This window comes from Chiloscyllium plagiosum, chromosome 19 (assembly GCF_004010195.1).
Source record: "Chiloscyllium plagiosum isolate BGI_BamShark_2017 chromosome 19, ASM401019v2, whole genome shotgun sequence".
In the NCBI taxonomy this organism is placed as follows: domain Eukaryota; kingdom Metazoa; phylum Chordata; class Chondrichthyes; order Orectolobiformes; family Hemiscylliidae; genus Chiloscyllium; species Chiloscyllium plagiosum.
The window spans coordinates 20,918,362-20,932,126 of NC_057728.1; the positions used below are offsets into that span (position 1 = coordinate 20,918,362).

Genomic DNA, 13,765 nt, shown 5'->3' on the forward strand with positions numbered 1-13,765 from the left:
TAAATAGATTGAAGATAGAGTGTTTGAAGACTTTTGTACCAAGATTGGTGTGGCAAATATTCGGGAGTATGAGGATGAGCATGTGAAGCAGTTAGAAGAAATAGATAAGAAAAGGTTATTCATTATTTGAGTTATATATAACTATGATGCACTTAATTGGAAAGGGGCAGCGTAATAATAGGTACTTACGGTGATTGCCTATAAAAATTGATTGCTGTCACTGGCACTCAGGAGCATGCGCAATAGCAGAGTGTTAGAATCCTTAAAAACACCTAAAAGAGTAAATCAAAACTTACTGGAGAAGAGGAAGAGTCATAGACAAGTACAACACGGAAACATACCCTTTGGTCCAACTCGCCCATGCAGGGCAGATATCCTAACCTAATCTAGTCCCATTTCCCAGCACTTGGCCCATATCCCTCTAAACCTTTCCTATTCATATACACATTCAGATGTTTTTTAAATGTTGCAATTGTACCAAACTCCTCCACATCCTCTGGCAGCTCATTCCATATACGCAGCACCCTCTGCGTGAAAAAGTTGCCCCTTAGGTCCCTTTTATATCTTTCTCCTTTCATGTTAAACCTATGCCCTCTAGTGTTGGACGCACTCACTTCTGGGAAAAGAGTTTGTGTATATATCCTATCCATGCCCCTCATGATTTTATAAACCTTTATAAGGTCACCCCTCAGTCTCTGACGCTCCAGGGCAAATTGCCCCAGTCTATTCAAACCCTCCAAACCTGGCAACATCCCTGTAAATCTTTATTGAGCCCTTTCAAGTTACACAACATTCTTCCTCTTGCATGCAGTATTCCAATAGTAGCTTAACCAATGTCCTTTACAATCACAACATGACCTCCCAACTCCTATATTCGATGCTCTGACCAATAAAGGAGAGCATACCAAATGCCTTCTTCACTATCCTTTCTACCTGCGACTGTACTTTCAAGGAACTATGAACCTGCATCCCAAGGTTTCTTTGTTCAGCAACATTCCCTTGGACCTTATCATTAAGTGTAGAAGTCCTGCTCTGATTTGCTTTTCCAAAATGCAGCACCTCAAATTTATCTAAATTAAACTCGTTTGCCACTCCTCGGCCCGTTGGCCCATCTGTTCAAGATCCCATCTGTTCAAGATCCCGTTGTACTCTGAGCTAACCTTCTTCACAGTCCACTACACCTCCAATTTTGGTGTCATCTGCAAATTTATGAACTACACTTCCTGTGTTCACTTCCAAATTATTTATATTATTGATGAAAAGTAGTGGACCCAGCACCGATCCTTGTGGCACTCCACTGGTCACAGGCCTTTTTGTTACTTCTTCAAAAAACTCAATCAAGTTCGTGAGACATGATTTCCCGCGCACAAAGCCATGATGACTATCTCTAATCAGTCCTTGCCTTTCCAAATACATGTAAATCCTGTCCCTAATGATTCCTTTCAACAACTGGCCCACCAGTTAGGCTCACTTGTCTTTAATTCCCTGGCTTTTCCTTACCACCTTTCTTAAGTAGTGGCATCATGCTAGCCAACCTCCAGTCTTCCGGCACCTCACCTGTGATTATCGATGATACAAATATCTCAGCAAGGGGCTTAGCAATCACTTTCGTAGCTTCCCACAGAATTCTAGCGTACACCTGATCAGGTCCTGGGGATTTATCCACTTTCATGCATTTTAAGACATCCAGCACCACCTCCTTTGTAATATTGACATTTTTTAAGATGTTGCCATCTATTTCCCCACATTCAATATCTCCATGTCCATCTCTACAGTAAATATTGATGCAATATACTCATTTAGTATCTCCCCCATCTCCTGTGGCTCCACACATTAGCTGCATTGCTGATCTTTGATGGGCCCTATTCTCTCACTTGATCAGAGGGTGGTACATGTATGGAATGTGCTGCCAGAGGAAGTGGTGGAGGCTAGTACAATTGCAACATTTAAAAGGGATCTGGATGGATATATGAATAGGAAGGGTTTGGAGGGATACGGGCCGGGTGCTGGCTGGTGGGACTAGATTGGGTTGGGATATCTGGTCGACATGGACGAGTTGGATCGAAGGGTCTGTTTCCGTGCTGTACATCTCTAAGACTCTATATCCTTTTGTCCTTAATGTATTTAAAAAGTTCCTTGGGATTCTCCTTAACCCGATTTGCCAAAACTATCTCATGTCCCCTTTTTGCACACCTGATTTCCCTCTTAAGTAAACTCCAACTGACTTTATACTCCTCTAAGGATTCTCTCCAACTCTGCTGTCTTTACTTGACATATGCTTCCTTTTTCTTAACTCAATCATCCAGCATTCCCTACACCTACTAGCCTTTCATTTCACCCTAACAGGAATATACTGTCACTTGTTATCTCATTTTTGAAGACTTCCCATTTTCTCGCTGTCTCTTTACCTGCGAACATCTGCCCCCAATCAGCTTTTGAAAGTTCTTGCCTAATAACATCAAATTAGCTTTCCTCCAATTTAGAACTTGATTTTGTTTAACAGTTTTTCTCTTCACTTTTAATTGCATTTTCAGGTGTTTTTAAAGTTCTTAGCACTCAGCCTTAATTTAAATCTGAGGCTTTGCTACCACTGCACATGTGTATTCTCAACATGAGAAAAATGGAGATGAGCACTTGCAGCCAGAGTGCGTCATTGATGCATTAAAGGATTTTTAATTTAAGTTATTGAAATACACAATTGAAAGTTTATTGGCATTTTGGCAAATAGTTAAATCTGATGTCGGAAAACAAACTTCGAATTAGATTGAAAAATCAGCGTGTTATGTTCCTTGGTATGACAAATTAATGGAAACGTTCAATTGAGGATAATTTGCCCTTTCTACAACCTGTCAGCTTTTCATTCCACTGAAAGTAATGGAATGAAAACTCATCTCCATTGCCTAAGCAATCTACGCTGCCAGATTATTACCCAAGTGGTGAACATAAAATCTTGCCCTACTATATTATGTTAGCATTTATCCATGTTATTGTAAATGATCTGTGATTAGTCTATTTCCAAAGCGGCAATGGTCTTATGCAAAACAAATTCTTCTTATAATTAATATTTCACTATTTTGAAAGTGTTCCTGTCCACATTGCAGATCAGAGTTTGAGAACCAGAAAACAAGACTCTCAATCCAACTCGAATACTCATATAGCCAAATTGAAGAAGATGTCAAAAAAATCCAGAAGTGGAAGGAAACTGTTGAGAAAGATGAAGAAGAAGTAGTGAAGTTAAAGAAGGTATGAAGTTTCTTTCCAAATTCCTGAATGAGCACATTCAAGAATGTTAGCTTATTTGAAGTAATGAGTTAATCGAATATATTCCTTTCAATTTTACCACAAAAACATTGAACCAAATTACAATTTACAAACTTGTGTTCTCAAAATATCTTTGGTAGATCAGTTGAAGATTTGATTGTTTTCCAATTATTGACTCAATTTTACTTGATCCTCTGTTTATATTCTAAATGTCACCATTCGGTTGTGCAATGACAGCATACTCGCATAAACACTGTTTGGTAGTGTAATGGTTTGGAGGGTTTGAGCTATAGGGAGAGGTTTAATAGTCTAGGGCTATTTTCTGTGGAGTGGCAGAAGTTGGGGGGTGACTTTATAGAGGTTTATAAAAATCATGAGGGACATGAACACGGTGAATAGACAAGGTCTTTTTTCCCAGGGTAGGGGAGTTGAAAAACTAGAGGGTATAGGTTTAAGGTGAGAGGGGATAGATTTAAAAGGGACATAAGGGGCAACTTTTTCACACAGGGGGTGCATGTGTGGAATGAGTTGCAAGACAAGGTGGTGGAGGCTGGTATTTAAAAGGCATCTGGATGCATATATGAATAGGAAGGGTTTGGGACATATAGGCCAAATGCTGACAAATAGGACTAGATTAACTTGGGATATCTGGTTGGCATGAACAAGTTGCTCCGAAGGGTCTGTTTCTATGCTGTACAGGTCTGTGGCTCTATGACCTCTTTATCTTTGTTCCATCCTTTTTTTAAAATCTTCTTTCATGGCCACTCTTTGTGTGATTCTTAAACATCTTTATTTAACTTCTGAACACACTCACTAACCTCCTCCTCCTTTCTTTGCAAACAATCTCACATATACTGTTTTAGAGAGAGGACTGGAGTGCCTAGCATCATTGCCCTCAAACATGCCAAGCAGGGAACCCTAGATATTTCATCTAGAGTCATGAACAATAGGGATGTGTCTGTCAACAGTTCAAATAATGTGTTGGAATATCTCTTGTATCCTTTCTTTTAAATCAGCACAGAAAGGCAAGTTTAGTGTGCATTCTCAGGTACGCCACCTTCTCTCTCCTAACTAATGTCGTTATATTTCTTTGAGACCTTTCTCAATATCAAGTCATTCCAATAGAGAAAGACTCCAGAGGAGAATAATCCTCTCAATACCGAGCTAAGCACTCCAGACTTCCCTAGGCATAGCTCAGATATTGGCACTTATTTTACCTCCATAGTAAAGCAAGTCAACATATAGTGGAACACACAGCTCCAGTGGCTACCAATAGAGACCTGTGGCACATTCAATCCAGAGAAGGGCTCTGCATTGATGACAGAAAGGAATACATTGAGGTTCCAACCATAGGAAGATAACCTTACACACATAATTATGATTTGTTGGAAGATGTGTCAAAGAAGTCAATACTATAGATCAATGTCCAATGCCATATTGAATGATATCACCACTGTGCAATTAACCTTGAATAACTTGGCCGTTTCCAGGGACACTGCATCTAGGTTTTCAACAGGATTTCACGCAAGCACACTTTCTAGATCTGGTGGACACTGAAACAATTGCCTTGTTAATACTGGCCACCATATTGAAGAACCTGGAGCAATCAATGGTTCTGGGTTTTGAAGATGTGACGATGCTACTCCTTTAACAAGATTATGTTGTTCATGTTTTTTTTCAATGTAAACGCCAGAAGTTCCAATTTGAATAGGATTAGCCCATTGATTATAATTAACAGATACTGCCTCAGGAAAAAGGCTTACAAATTTTGCTTCAAAACAATTGTACAATGAAAGGGGAGCGGCCAGTTCTCCCAGCTCAGGTTTTAGCAAGCAATCTGTTCAAAGCTGCTAGTCAAGTTTTAGCTAGGGACCCAAAGAAATAGCTCCATGCTGATCATCTCTCGCTCTCTGACATCTCTCTCCTGTAAGAAACTGAGTTAGAATTTACCTTTTTGCTAAGGGGTGTATTATGGAATGTTTCAGGAAATCAGAACAGCTCTTTGTTAAATTGTGTTTTTGTGTCGGTTAGGTTTTCAAATAGTTATGTCATTGTAAGTTCAATATTCTTTTGTTCCTGTGTAAATGAACTCTGTTTTGTTTAAAACTAAGTGGTTTGACCAGCTGTGTTGCTCCTGGAATATTCACCTTAAATCTGCTTAAAACAACTAGATACGTTAGGTTCTGGACTACCTTCTTAAAATGTTTTGAAGGTGTCCGGCCTGGTCCATAACAAAGATATTGATCATTTTCAAAGGTGACCTAAAATCTGTGAAACAGCTAAGAAATACACCTTGTACAAAAATCACTCAAGAAAAGTTGAATGGCTCATAATTGTTTTGTATTTACAGTTTAAATTTAAAATGTTCAAACAAAAAAAAAATCAAGCACTTAAAATTAACAATACTGAGGATGGAAATTTTTTGCCATTTCAAATATATCTGACTCTTGTTTCTCAGAAACCAGCCATTTTAAATACCTATTTCAACCTTCCAATCAAGGTTAAAAGAAATCACAACAATGCAGTCATATCAGTAGGAGGTCATTGCAAAGTTGTGAGAGGAAAAACAGCAACTGCAGGAGAGACAGAGGTGTTCATCTAATCACAAATTATCTATTGCATAGCTGTTTCAGTTTATTATCAGCAGTTCGCTCTTTCATAATCTTGCTCATTCTTTAGAGACAGAATCTGTGATTAGCAGAACAGTGAAAAATGGAAGAGAAGGAGTCTTTGATGGAAGCTGGAACAGCCTGGACGTTGAATCTGTAGGAGAAATGAGAGGAGAAAGTGGCATAGTAGTATTGATGCAGAACTAGTAATCTAGAGGCCTAGGTCATGTTCTAGACAACCAGGTTTATATCTTACCGTAGCAGATGGTGAAATTTGAATTTATGAAAGATCTGAAATTAAAAGCCTAATGACCCTGAAACTATTGTCATTTTTAAAAAAAATTGATTCACTAACATCTTTTAGGGAATGAAATCTGTATATTTTCTTGGCCTTGATATAGGGGATTCTTAAATTACTGTTTTATCAACACAAAAAATTGTGAAACCAGATTAACTACCTGGCATTGACTAAAGAAATGGAAACAACATCAGCAAACTCAGCCTGGTTAAACCTACAAAGACAGAAATTGCTAGAAAAGCTCAGCAGGTCTGGCAGCATCTGTGGAGAGAAGTTAGAGTTAACATTTCTGGTCTGAAGAACGGTCACTCAATGAGGAATGTTAACTCTGATTTCTGTCCACAGATGCTGCCAGATTTAAGCTTTTCCAGCAATTTCTGTTTTTGTTTCTGATTTATAGCATCCACAGTTCTTTCAGGTTTTTAAACCGACAAATCCCTCCTTGCTAACATCAGGGATCTACTGCCAAAATTGGGAGAGTTGTCTGATACATTGGTCAAGTAATAACTTGACATAGTCATACTCACAGAATCATACCCGACACACAATGTCCCAGAAATGTCAACCCTGGATATGTTCTTTCCCATCAGTAGAACAGGCCCAATAGAGGTGATGGCACAGTGATATACAATCAAGAGCAGGTTTACCTTGGAGTTTTCAATATTTACAGTGCACCTCATGAGGTCTCAATGTATCAGGTCAAACATGGGCAAGGAAACCTGCTGATAACCAAATATTGTGCCTTTGTGAGACCATAAGAATTAGAAACCTTAAGCCTCTGAAGCCTGCTCCGCCATTCAAAAGGATCATGGCTGGTCTGACATTCCTCATATCCACTTTCCTGGCCTTTCCCCATTTCCCTAGATTTCCCCCCCCGAACAAGAATCTATCTATCTCAGCCTTGAATATACACAAGAACTGTGCTCCCACAGCTCTCTGTGGCAAGGAGTGCCAAAGACTCTCGACCCTCTGTTTGCTAGTTCTCTGTGTTTTGTGCACAAGTATCCTAAGTCCCTTTGTGTCTCAGCTTTCTGCAGTTTTTCTCCATTTAAATAACGTTCTTTTGTTCTCCCTTCCAAAATGAGCAACATTACATTTTTTCACATTATAACCCATTTGTTAATGTATTGTCCACTTACTTAACCTATCATTTTTCTCTGTAAACTGTTTTTATACTTCTCACAACCTACCTTTCCATCTATTTTTGTGCTGTCTGCAAACATGGCTCCAGTCCATTCACTTCCTTCCGACAAGTCATTAATACATATTGTAAACAGTTGCAGTCCCAGCACTTATCCCTGTGTAACCCCACTGATCACTGGTTGTTAACCTGAAAAAGAATCCCTTACTCCCACTCACTATTTCCCACCCTTTAGACAATTCTCTATCCATGCCAATATAATATTTCCAACACTGGGCTTTTATCTTGTGACTTAACTTCTGTGAAGTAACTTGTTAATTGCCTTCTGAAAGTCCAAAAACAACAGATCTACTGGTTCCCCTCTGTCCACTCAGGTTGAGACTTCCTTGAAAGACTCTAATAAATAAGTCAGACATGATTTCCCATTCATGAAGCTATGCTGACTCTGCTTGATTAGATTGCTTCCAATCCTTTTCCAACCATAGATATTAGGCTAATTGGTCAAAGGTTACCCATTTTTGCCTCCCTTTTTGAATAGGGCTTGTCACTTTGACAGTTTTCCAAATCCTCAGATACTTCTCCAGAATTGGAAAATTGCACCAATGCATCCCACTATCTTTGTAGCTTTTAGGATCTTAGGATGCAAGCCGCAATCTCTATTAATGATTTGTATGTCAGAGGGAAAAAAAAGTTCTAATTCACTGATGACATAAAATTAGTTGGGAATGTAAATTGTGAGGAGGATGCATGCAGACTTCACAGGGACTTGAAGAGAGTAAGTGAATGGGATAGGAAATGACAAATTTAATATATGTGGATACGGGTGAAGTTGTCCATTTCAGTAGGAAGAAAAATGTATTTCTTAATTGGTGAGAAGGAAATATTAATGTCTAAAGGGATCTAGGTGCCTGTATGAATCACTTTAAGTCACCATGCATGTGCAGCAAGCAATTAGGAATTAAAAACAGAAATTGCTGGAAAATCTCAACAGATCCAGCAGCATCTGTAGAGAGAAAGTAGAATTAATATTTTAGGTCCAGTGACCCTTCTTCAGAATTAAGTAATTAGATATGTTGATCTTTGTGAGGGGATTTGAAATCTCTTTCTGCAATTGCATTGAATATTATTGAGGTCTCCTTATCTATGGAAGTATTGATTTGCCACATGGAAGAAATGGCAGCACACCAGATTAATCCCTGGCATTGCAGTTTTGTCTAATGAGAAATGAAAGAAAGAAACTAATTCTGTATTCTCTGAGAGGTGATGTCACTGAAACTTAAAAAAAATCCAACTGGATGTAATAGGTTGGATGTGGATGGGATGGAACTCTTGGATGATGATTCTAGTATCTGGGGACATAAATGAACTGTTCTTTATTCTAACATTAAGATGATGAGGAATTTTGTCACTCAAAGGGTGGTGTAGGTTTGGAATTCCCTACCCAAGAGGAATGTGGAAGCTTAATCATTGAGTAAGCTCAAGTCAAAAATTGATAGATTTCTGGATACTGGTAATAAAAAGAGATATGGGAATAATATAGGGCATCTTGCTGTGCTGTGCTATTTTCCTATTTCTGCCCATGCCTCAGAAGTAATTGCCTGCATGATGACTGGATCTTCTCATTCAGACTGAGGTCCCAATACCAATCAACCCTGACCCAACAGCCCACTGCTTGACTTTAGGCTCTGGTTCTAACCCAGGAGGATTCTAGTCATTAAGCGTCTCAGCCACATCCTATTGGTACATGTTTGGCATGGCTATGCAGGACCTTATGTTCCTAGCCTCTCTGGGGAGAAGAGGCTTCACTGAATCTTCTGGCATCATGGCTGATTTTGGCTGGAAACTGCATGAGCATTTTGAATAATATTTTATACTTAGTATACTGAACTCTTATATTTTAATATGTTTCTGATAATAACTGATCAAATTTTACTTTGCTGCTTTATTACTGTTTTTTTGTTTTACTGGCCCCTAAGGTCATGTTTATTTTCAGGAGTTCTTCTGTATATTTGTTGATGGATCTTGCTCATCCACGATTGCTCTGAGAAGATAGGGTGGATTAAAATGAGATCACATTGTGAAATAGTTTGTGAGGCACTGCCATGGCCATTTCCTTCTTTTAGCATGTATATAATCCTTATATTGGTCTTCATTCCATATCATATGCATAACTGCATTGAATGCTGAATTTACTCTATCAATTCTATACATATGTATTGGTCTTGTAATAATCAAAGGTAAACAAGGGAAAAATGTTTATACCCACTTGAAATGGCCTAGAACTACCTGCATTTCATTACAGGTCATAAAAAGTGCTATAATTAGATGAATCTTTGTCACAAAAACAAAATCAGACCATTCTGTATTCGGTTACTCTCATCCCTGGCCATGAACCCTGGTACAGACTGTTGTAGTGCCAAGTGTGAGAGTTAGGTTGCTGAGAAATTTGGATTGTGAGCAAAGCTGGTGTGCTAACCAGTGTAGCGTGTTTGTTGATTAAGTTGTCAGGCTATCGTGATGTTCAGACATATTGATTGACCTTGTGAGATCACTAAACGTCTTTTGACATTGCATACTTCTCAGGTCTAGAAAAGTATTTGTTACCTATTCCCCCCCCTTCTCAAAATCCTGGCCCCTGAGGCAAGAACACTTGTATCTTCCTGTACACCTCTGCAATGGCATCCACAAATCTTGTGGCACTCTTTGACCTGTTTTGTAATCATTGCAGCTTCTTCGTGGTCTTTGTTTCTTTTAACTCGTTTTGGACTCTTCTGCAGCAGAATACATTTTGCGTTGAAGAGATGCAATTTGGCTTATAGAAGTGCAGACTAAGTTGTAGTACAAGATCAGAGTCTGGAATAATGACTTAATCCATTATATGTCAGAAAGTAGGGACCTCCTGGAGTTTTAACAGAAAATTAGTTTTACTATGGTAGTTTACAATAAGTGAGGTAATTATTAAGGCCATTAACTTGTCTTAGGCTTAGGATAATCAAGGATTGATTTTTGCTTAGAAAACTCAGAGATTGAGAAGAATTTAGGGTGGTACAGCGGAGACCTTACTGGAGTCAAAAGCAAATACAGAAAGAATGGAATAGTTCAGAGAAAGCATAGTTACCCCCGTATAAAAGTTTACTTTGTAAAACTTTCAAAACAGACTAGAAATGAACAGGTTTTTAAAAGTTGAGAAGTTCTAAGGTCTTAGATTTGTAAGTATTTGCATAAGAAGACTTTACCGTTCACATGGAAGGTCTGTGAAGAATCACTTAAGTCAAACTTAAAGATTTAATATAGTCGGGTAAAATCTCCATATTTTGGTCTCTGTAATGGATAGTGTCAGGAAACTGGATAATACTTTGTTTTGCTGTGTGTCTTCAGAACTTTCAAGCATGTTATACAGTCATAGAGATGTAGAGCACTGAAACAGACCATTCAGTCCAACTTATTCGTACCGACCAGATATCCTAAACAAATCTAGTCCCATTTGCCAGCAGTTGGCCCATATCTGTCTAAACCCTTCCTACCTATCCAGATGCCTTTTTAGGTTGTACCAGACTCCACCACTTCCTCTGACAACTCATTCCATACACGCATGAAAACATTGTCCCTTAGGTTCTTAATGTTTCCCCTCTCACCTTAAACCTATGCCCTCTAATCTTGGACTCACCCACCCCTGGGAAAATATCTTATCTACTCACCCTAACCATGCCCCTTGCAAGTTTATAAACCTCTATAAGGTCATCCCTCAGCCTAAAATGCTCCAGGCAAAATGACCCCACCCTATTCAGCTTCTCCCTATTGCTCCTAACCTGGCAACATCTTTGCAAATCTTTTCTGAATGCTTTCAAGTTTTGCAATATCCTTCCTATAGGAGGAGATCTGAATTGAATGCAGTATTCCAAAAGTGGCTGAACTAATGTCTTGTACAGCTGCACTATGACCTCTCAACTCCTATACTCAATGCTCTGACCAATAAAGGCAAGGATACCAAGCACCATCTTCACCATCCCATCTAACTGCAACTTCATTTTCAAGGGACTATGAACCTACACTCCAAGGTCTCGTTGTTCAGCAACATTCCCCAGGACCTTACCATTAAGTGTAGAAGTCTTGCCTTGATTTGCCTTTACAAAATACAGCAACTCACATTTATCTAAATTAAACGCCATCTGCCACTCTTTGGCCCATTGACCCACCTGATCACAATCCTGTTATACTTTGAGGTAACCACCCTTGCTGTCCACTACACCTCCAATTTTAGTGTCAAATGGAAACTTACTAACGATACGTTCTATGTTCACATCCAAATCGTTTATAGAAATGATGAAAAGCAAAGGACCCAGCACTGATCCTTGTAGCACACTGCTGGTCACAGGTTTTAAGTCTAAAAAGCAACCCTCCACCACAACCCTCTGTCTTTTATCGTTGAGCTAGTTCTGTAACTAAATGGTTAGTTATAGAGTCATCGAATTTTGGTTGATTTATTTTGGCTTTTGTTTAATAAATTATGTTGTAAAAGATATTCTTCACCCGTTTGTGACTATGTTTCAGTGACTGACCATTGTGCTAACTGAAATAATAAAAAGACCTCTCAAGCCAGATTTCATTCTGGGGCTTGACATGTCCAATAGTACCATGTGCTCAAGTCAGAGCACTAGCATTATATAAATTTGTAGACCCTGTTAAAGCAAGTGTGCCACTCATCAGTGTATTCAGCATTGGCTGCATGTATCATTATAATAAACATGTAACATTTATGTGCTGCTAACATCTGAGTGCATTCTGGTTAATTATGCATCATGTTCCCCATTCTCAATTTTAGGGTCTATCCAATTTAGACCCCTTATAGTCAGGATTGAGAAGTTGTTGGATCATAAGGGGGGGTGGAAAAGTATCTCAGTGGCAGGTGTAATAAATATTGCTGCTAAGTGTGAGCATTTACAATTGAATTCTTTATGCGATTAAGACAGCATACCATTTTTCAAAATAATTTGAAAAGAAATGTTGTAATTCGTCTTTTAGTGTTTTAAAAAAAACAGAACTAAATGGTGTTGCAAGATTTTCAAATTGAAGTTAAGTTCGATTCAGAAAGTCATGGAAATGTTACAGTGCAGATGGAGGCAGCTTGGCTCACTGTGTCTATACTGGCTCTTCAAATGAGCATCATGAATTGGCGCCATTCTCCTGCCTTTTCCCCATACCTTTGCACAGTGGTTCTATTTAAATGAACAGCTAATTTCCTCTTGAGTGTCTTAACTGAACTTGCCTCCACTACACTTCTAGGTAGTGTAATCTAGATCCTAGACACTTGGGTGGGAAAGCTAATTTGCCTTCATATCCTCCCTGTACTTTGCTTCTTCACCTTTTGTTAAAAATATCTGATAGCTACAAAGATAGTTGCTACTCTTAAGGCAATTATAAGAAGGTTTATAGCATAAGCTTAGTAATAAGACTGCATGAGACTTAATACTCTTAGCGAGTTTTGAGAAGACTTGTAGCTCAGGTTGAGGTTCTGGATGTAAGTTTGCTCGCTGAGCTGCAAGGTTCATTTTCAGACCTTACGTCACTATACTAGGTAACATCATCAGTGAGCCTCCGGATGAAGCACTAGTGGTATGGCCCGCTTTTTATTTATATGTTTGGGTTTCCTTGGGACGGTGCTGTCATTTCCTGTTCTTTTTCTCAGGGGGTGGCAAATCTAAGTCAATGTGTTGATTGATAGACTTCCATTTGGAATGCTATGCTTCTAGGAATTCTTGCACATGTCTCTGTTTGGCTTGTCCTAGAATGGATGTCTTGTCCCAGTCAAAGCGGTCTCCTTCTCATCAGTATGTAGAGATACTAGGTGAGAGTGGGTCATGTCTTTTCAAAATCCTCTCAAAACTCGCCAGATTAATTGAAATTTTTCTCTCAGAAGGTAGGTGAGCCTTTGGAACTTGCCTGAAAAGGTGGTGGAAAGAGAGTCCTTAAGTATTTTTTAGAGCATAAGTAAATAGATTTTAGTTAAGGAAAGGGGTGAAATGTTATTGGGCAGTCAAGAAGGAGGATTTGAGCTAACAATCGAATCAGCAATGTTGATACTTGCTCCTAATGTTCATATAGCAAGAGTTAGATAAAAATGCAAAGCTGGAAAGGCTAAACAACCTATGAATTTTTGATTTAGTCATAGTCATAGAGATGTACAACATGGAGAAATTGAGCTTCAGTGAGCTTGAAGTGACTTAAACACACCACCTTCTAATCTGGAGTCAGACGCGCTACCATTGCACCATAAGCTCATTTCAGTTGTCGTGTGGGATAGCTTGTTGAGGAGAGATCAGGCACCTTTAGAGAATATCAAGTTCTGGATGTAAGTTTGCTCACTGAAACGCACTGAACAGAAATAAAAAGTGGACTTTACCACCAGTGCTTCATCCGAAGGCTCACTGATGATATTACCTACTATGGTAACGAAAC

At 38.9% G+C, this 13,765-nt stretch overlaps 1 protein-coding gene across 2 annotated transcripts in view; it reads left to right on the forward strand.

Moving 5' to 3' along the window:
- Positions 1 to 13,765, forward strand: part of LOC122559576 (structural maintenance of chromosomes protein 1B-like) — a 140,920-nt gene that overhangs the window by 57,261 nt on the left and 69,894 nt on the right. For both annotated transcript variants that reach the window (XM_043709282.1, XM_043709281.1), the window contains exons 15-16: positions 8 to 114; positions 3,102 to 3,243. In XM_043709282.1, coding sequence (XP_043565217.1) covers positions 8 to 114; positions 3,102 to 3,243 — 249 coding nt within the window. The remainder of the gene's footprint in view (positions 1 to 7; positions 115 to 3,101; positions 3,244 to 13,765) is intronic.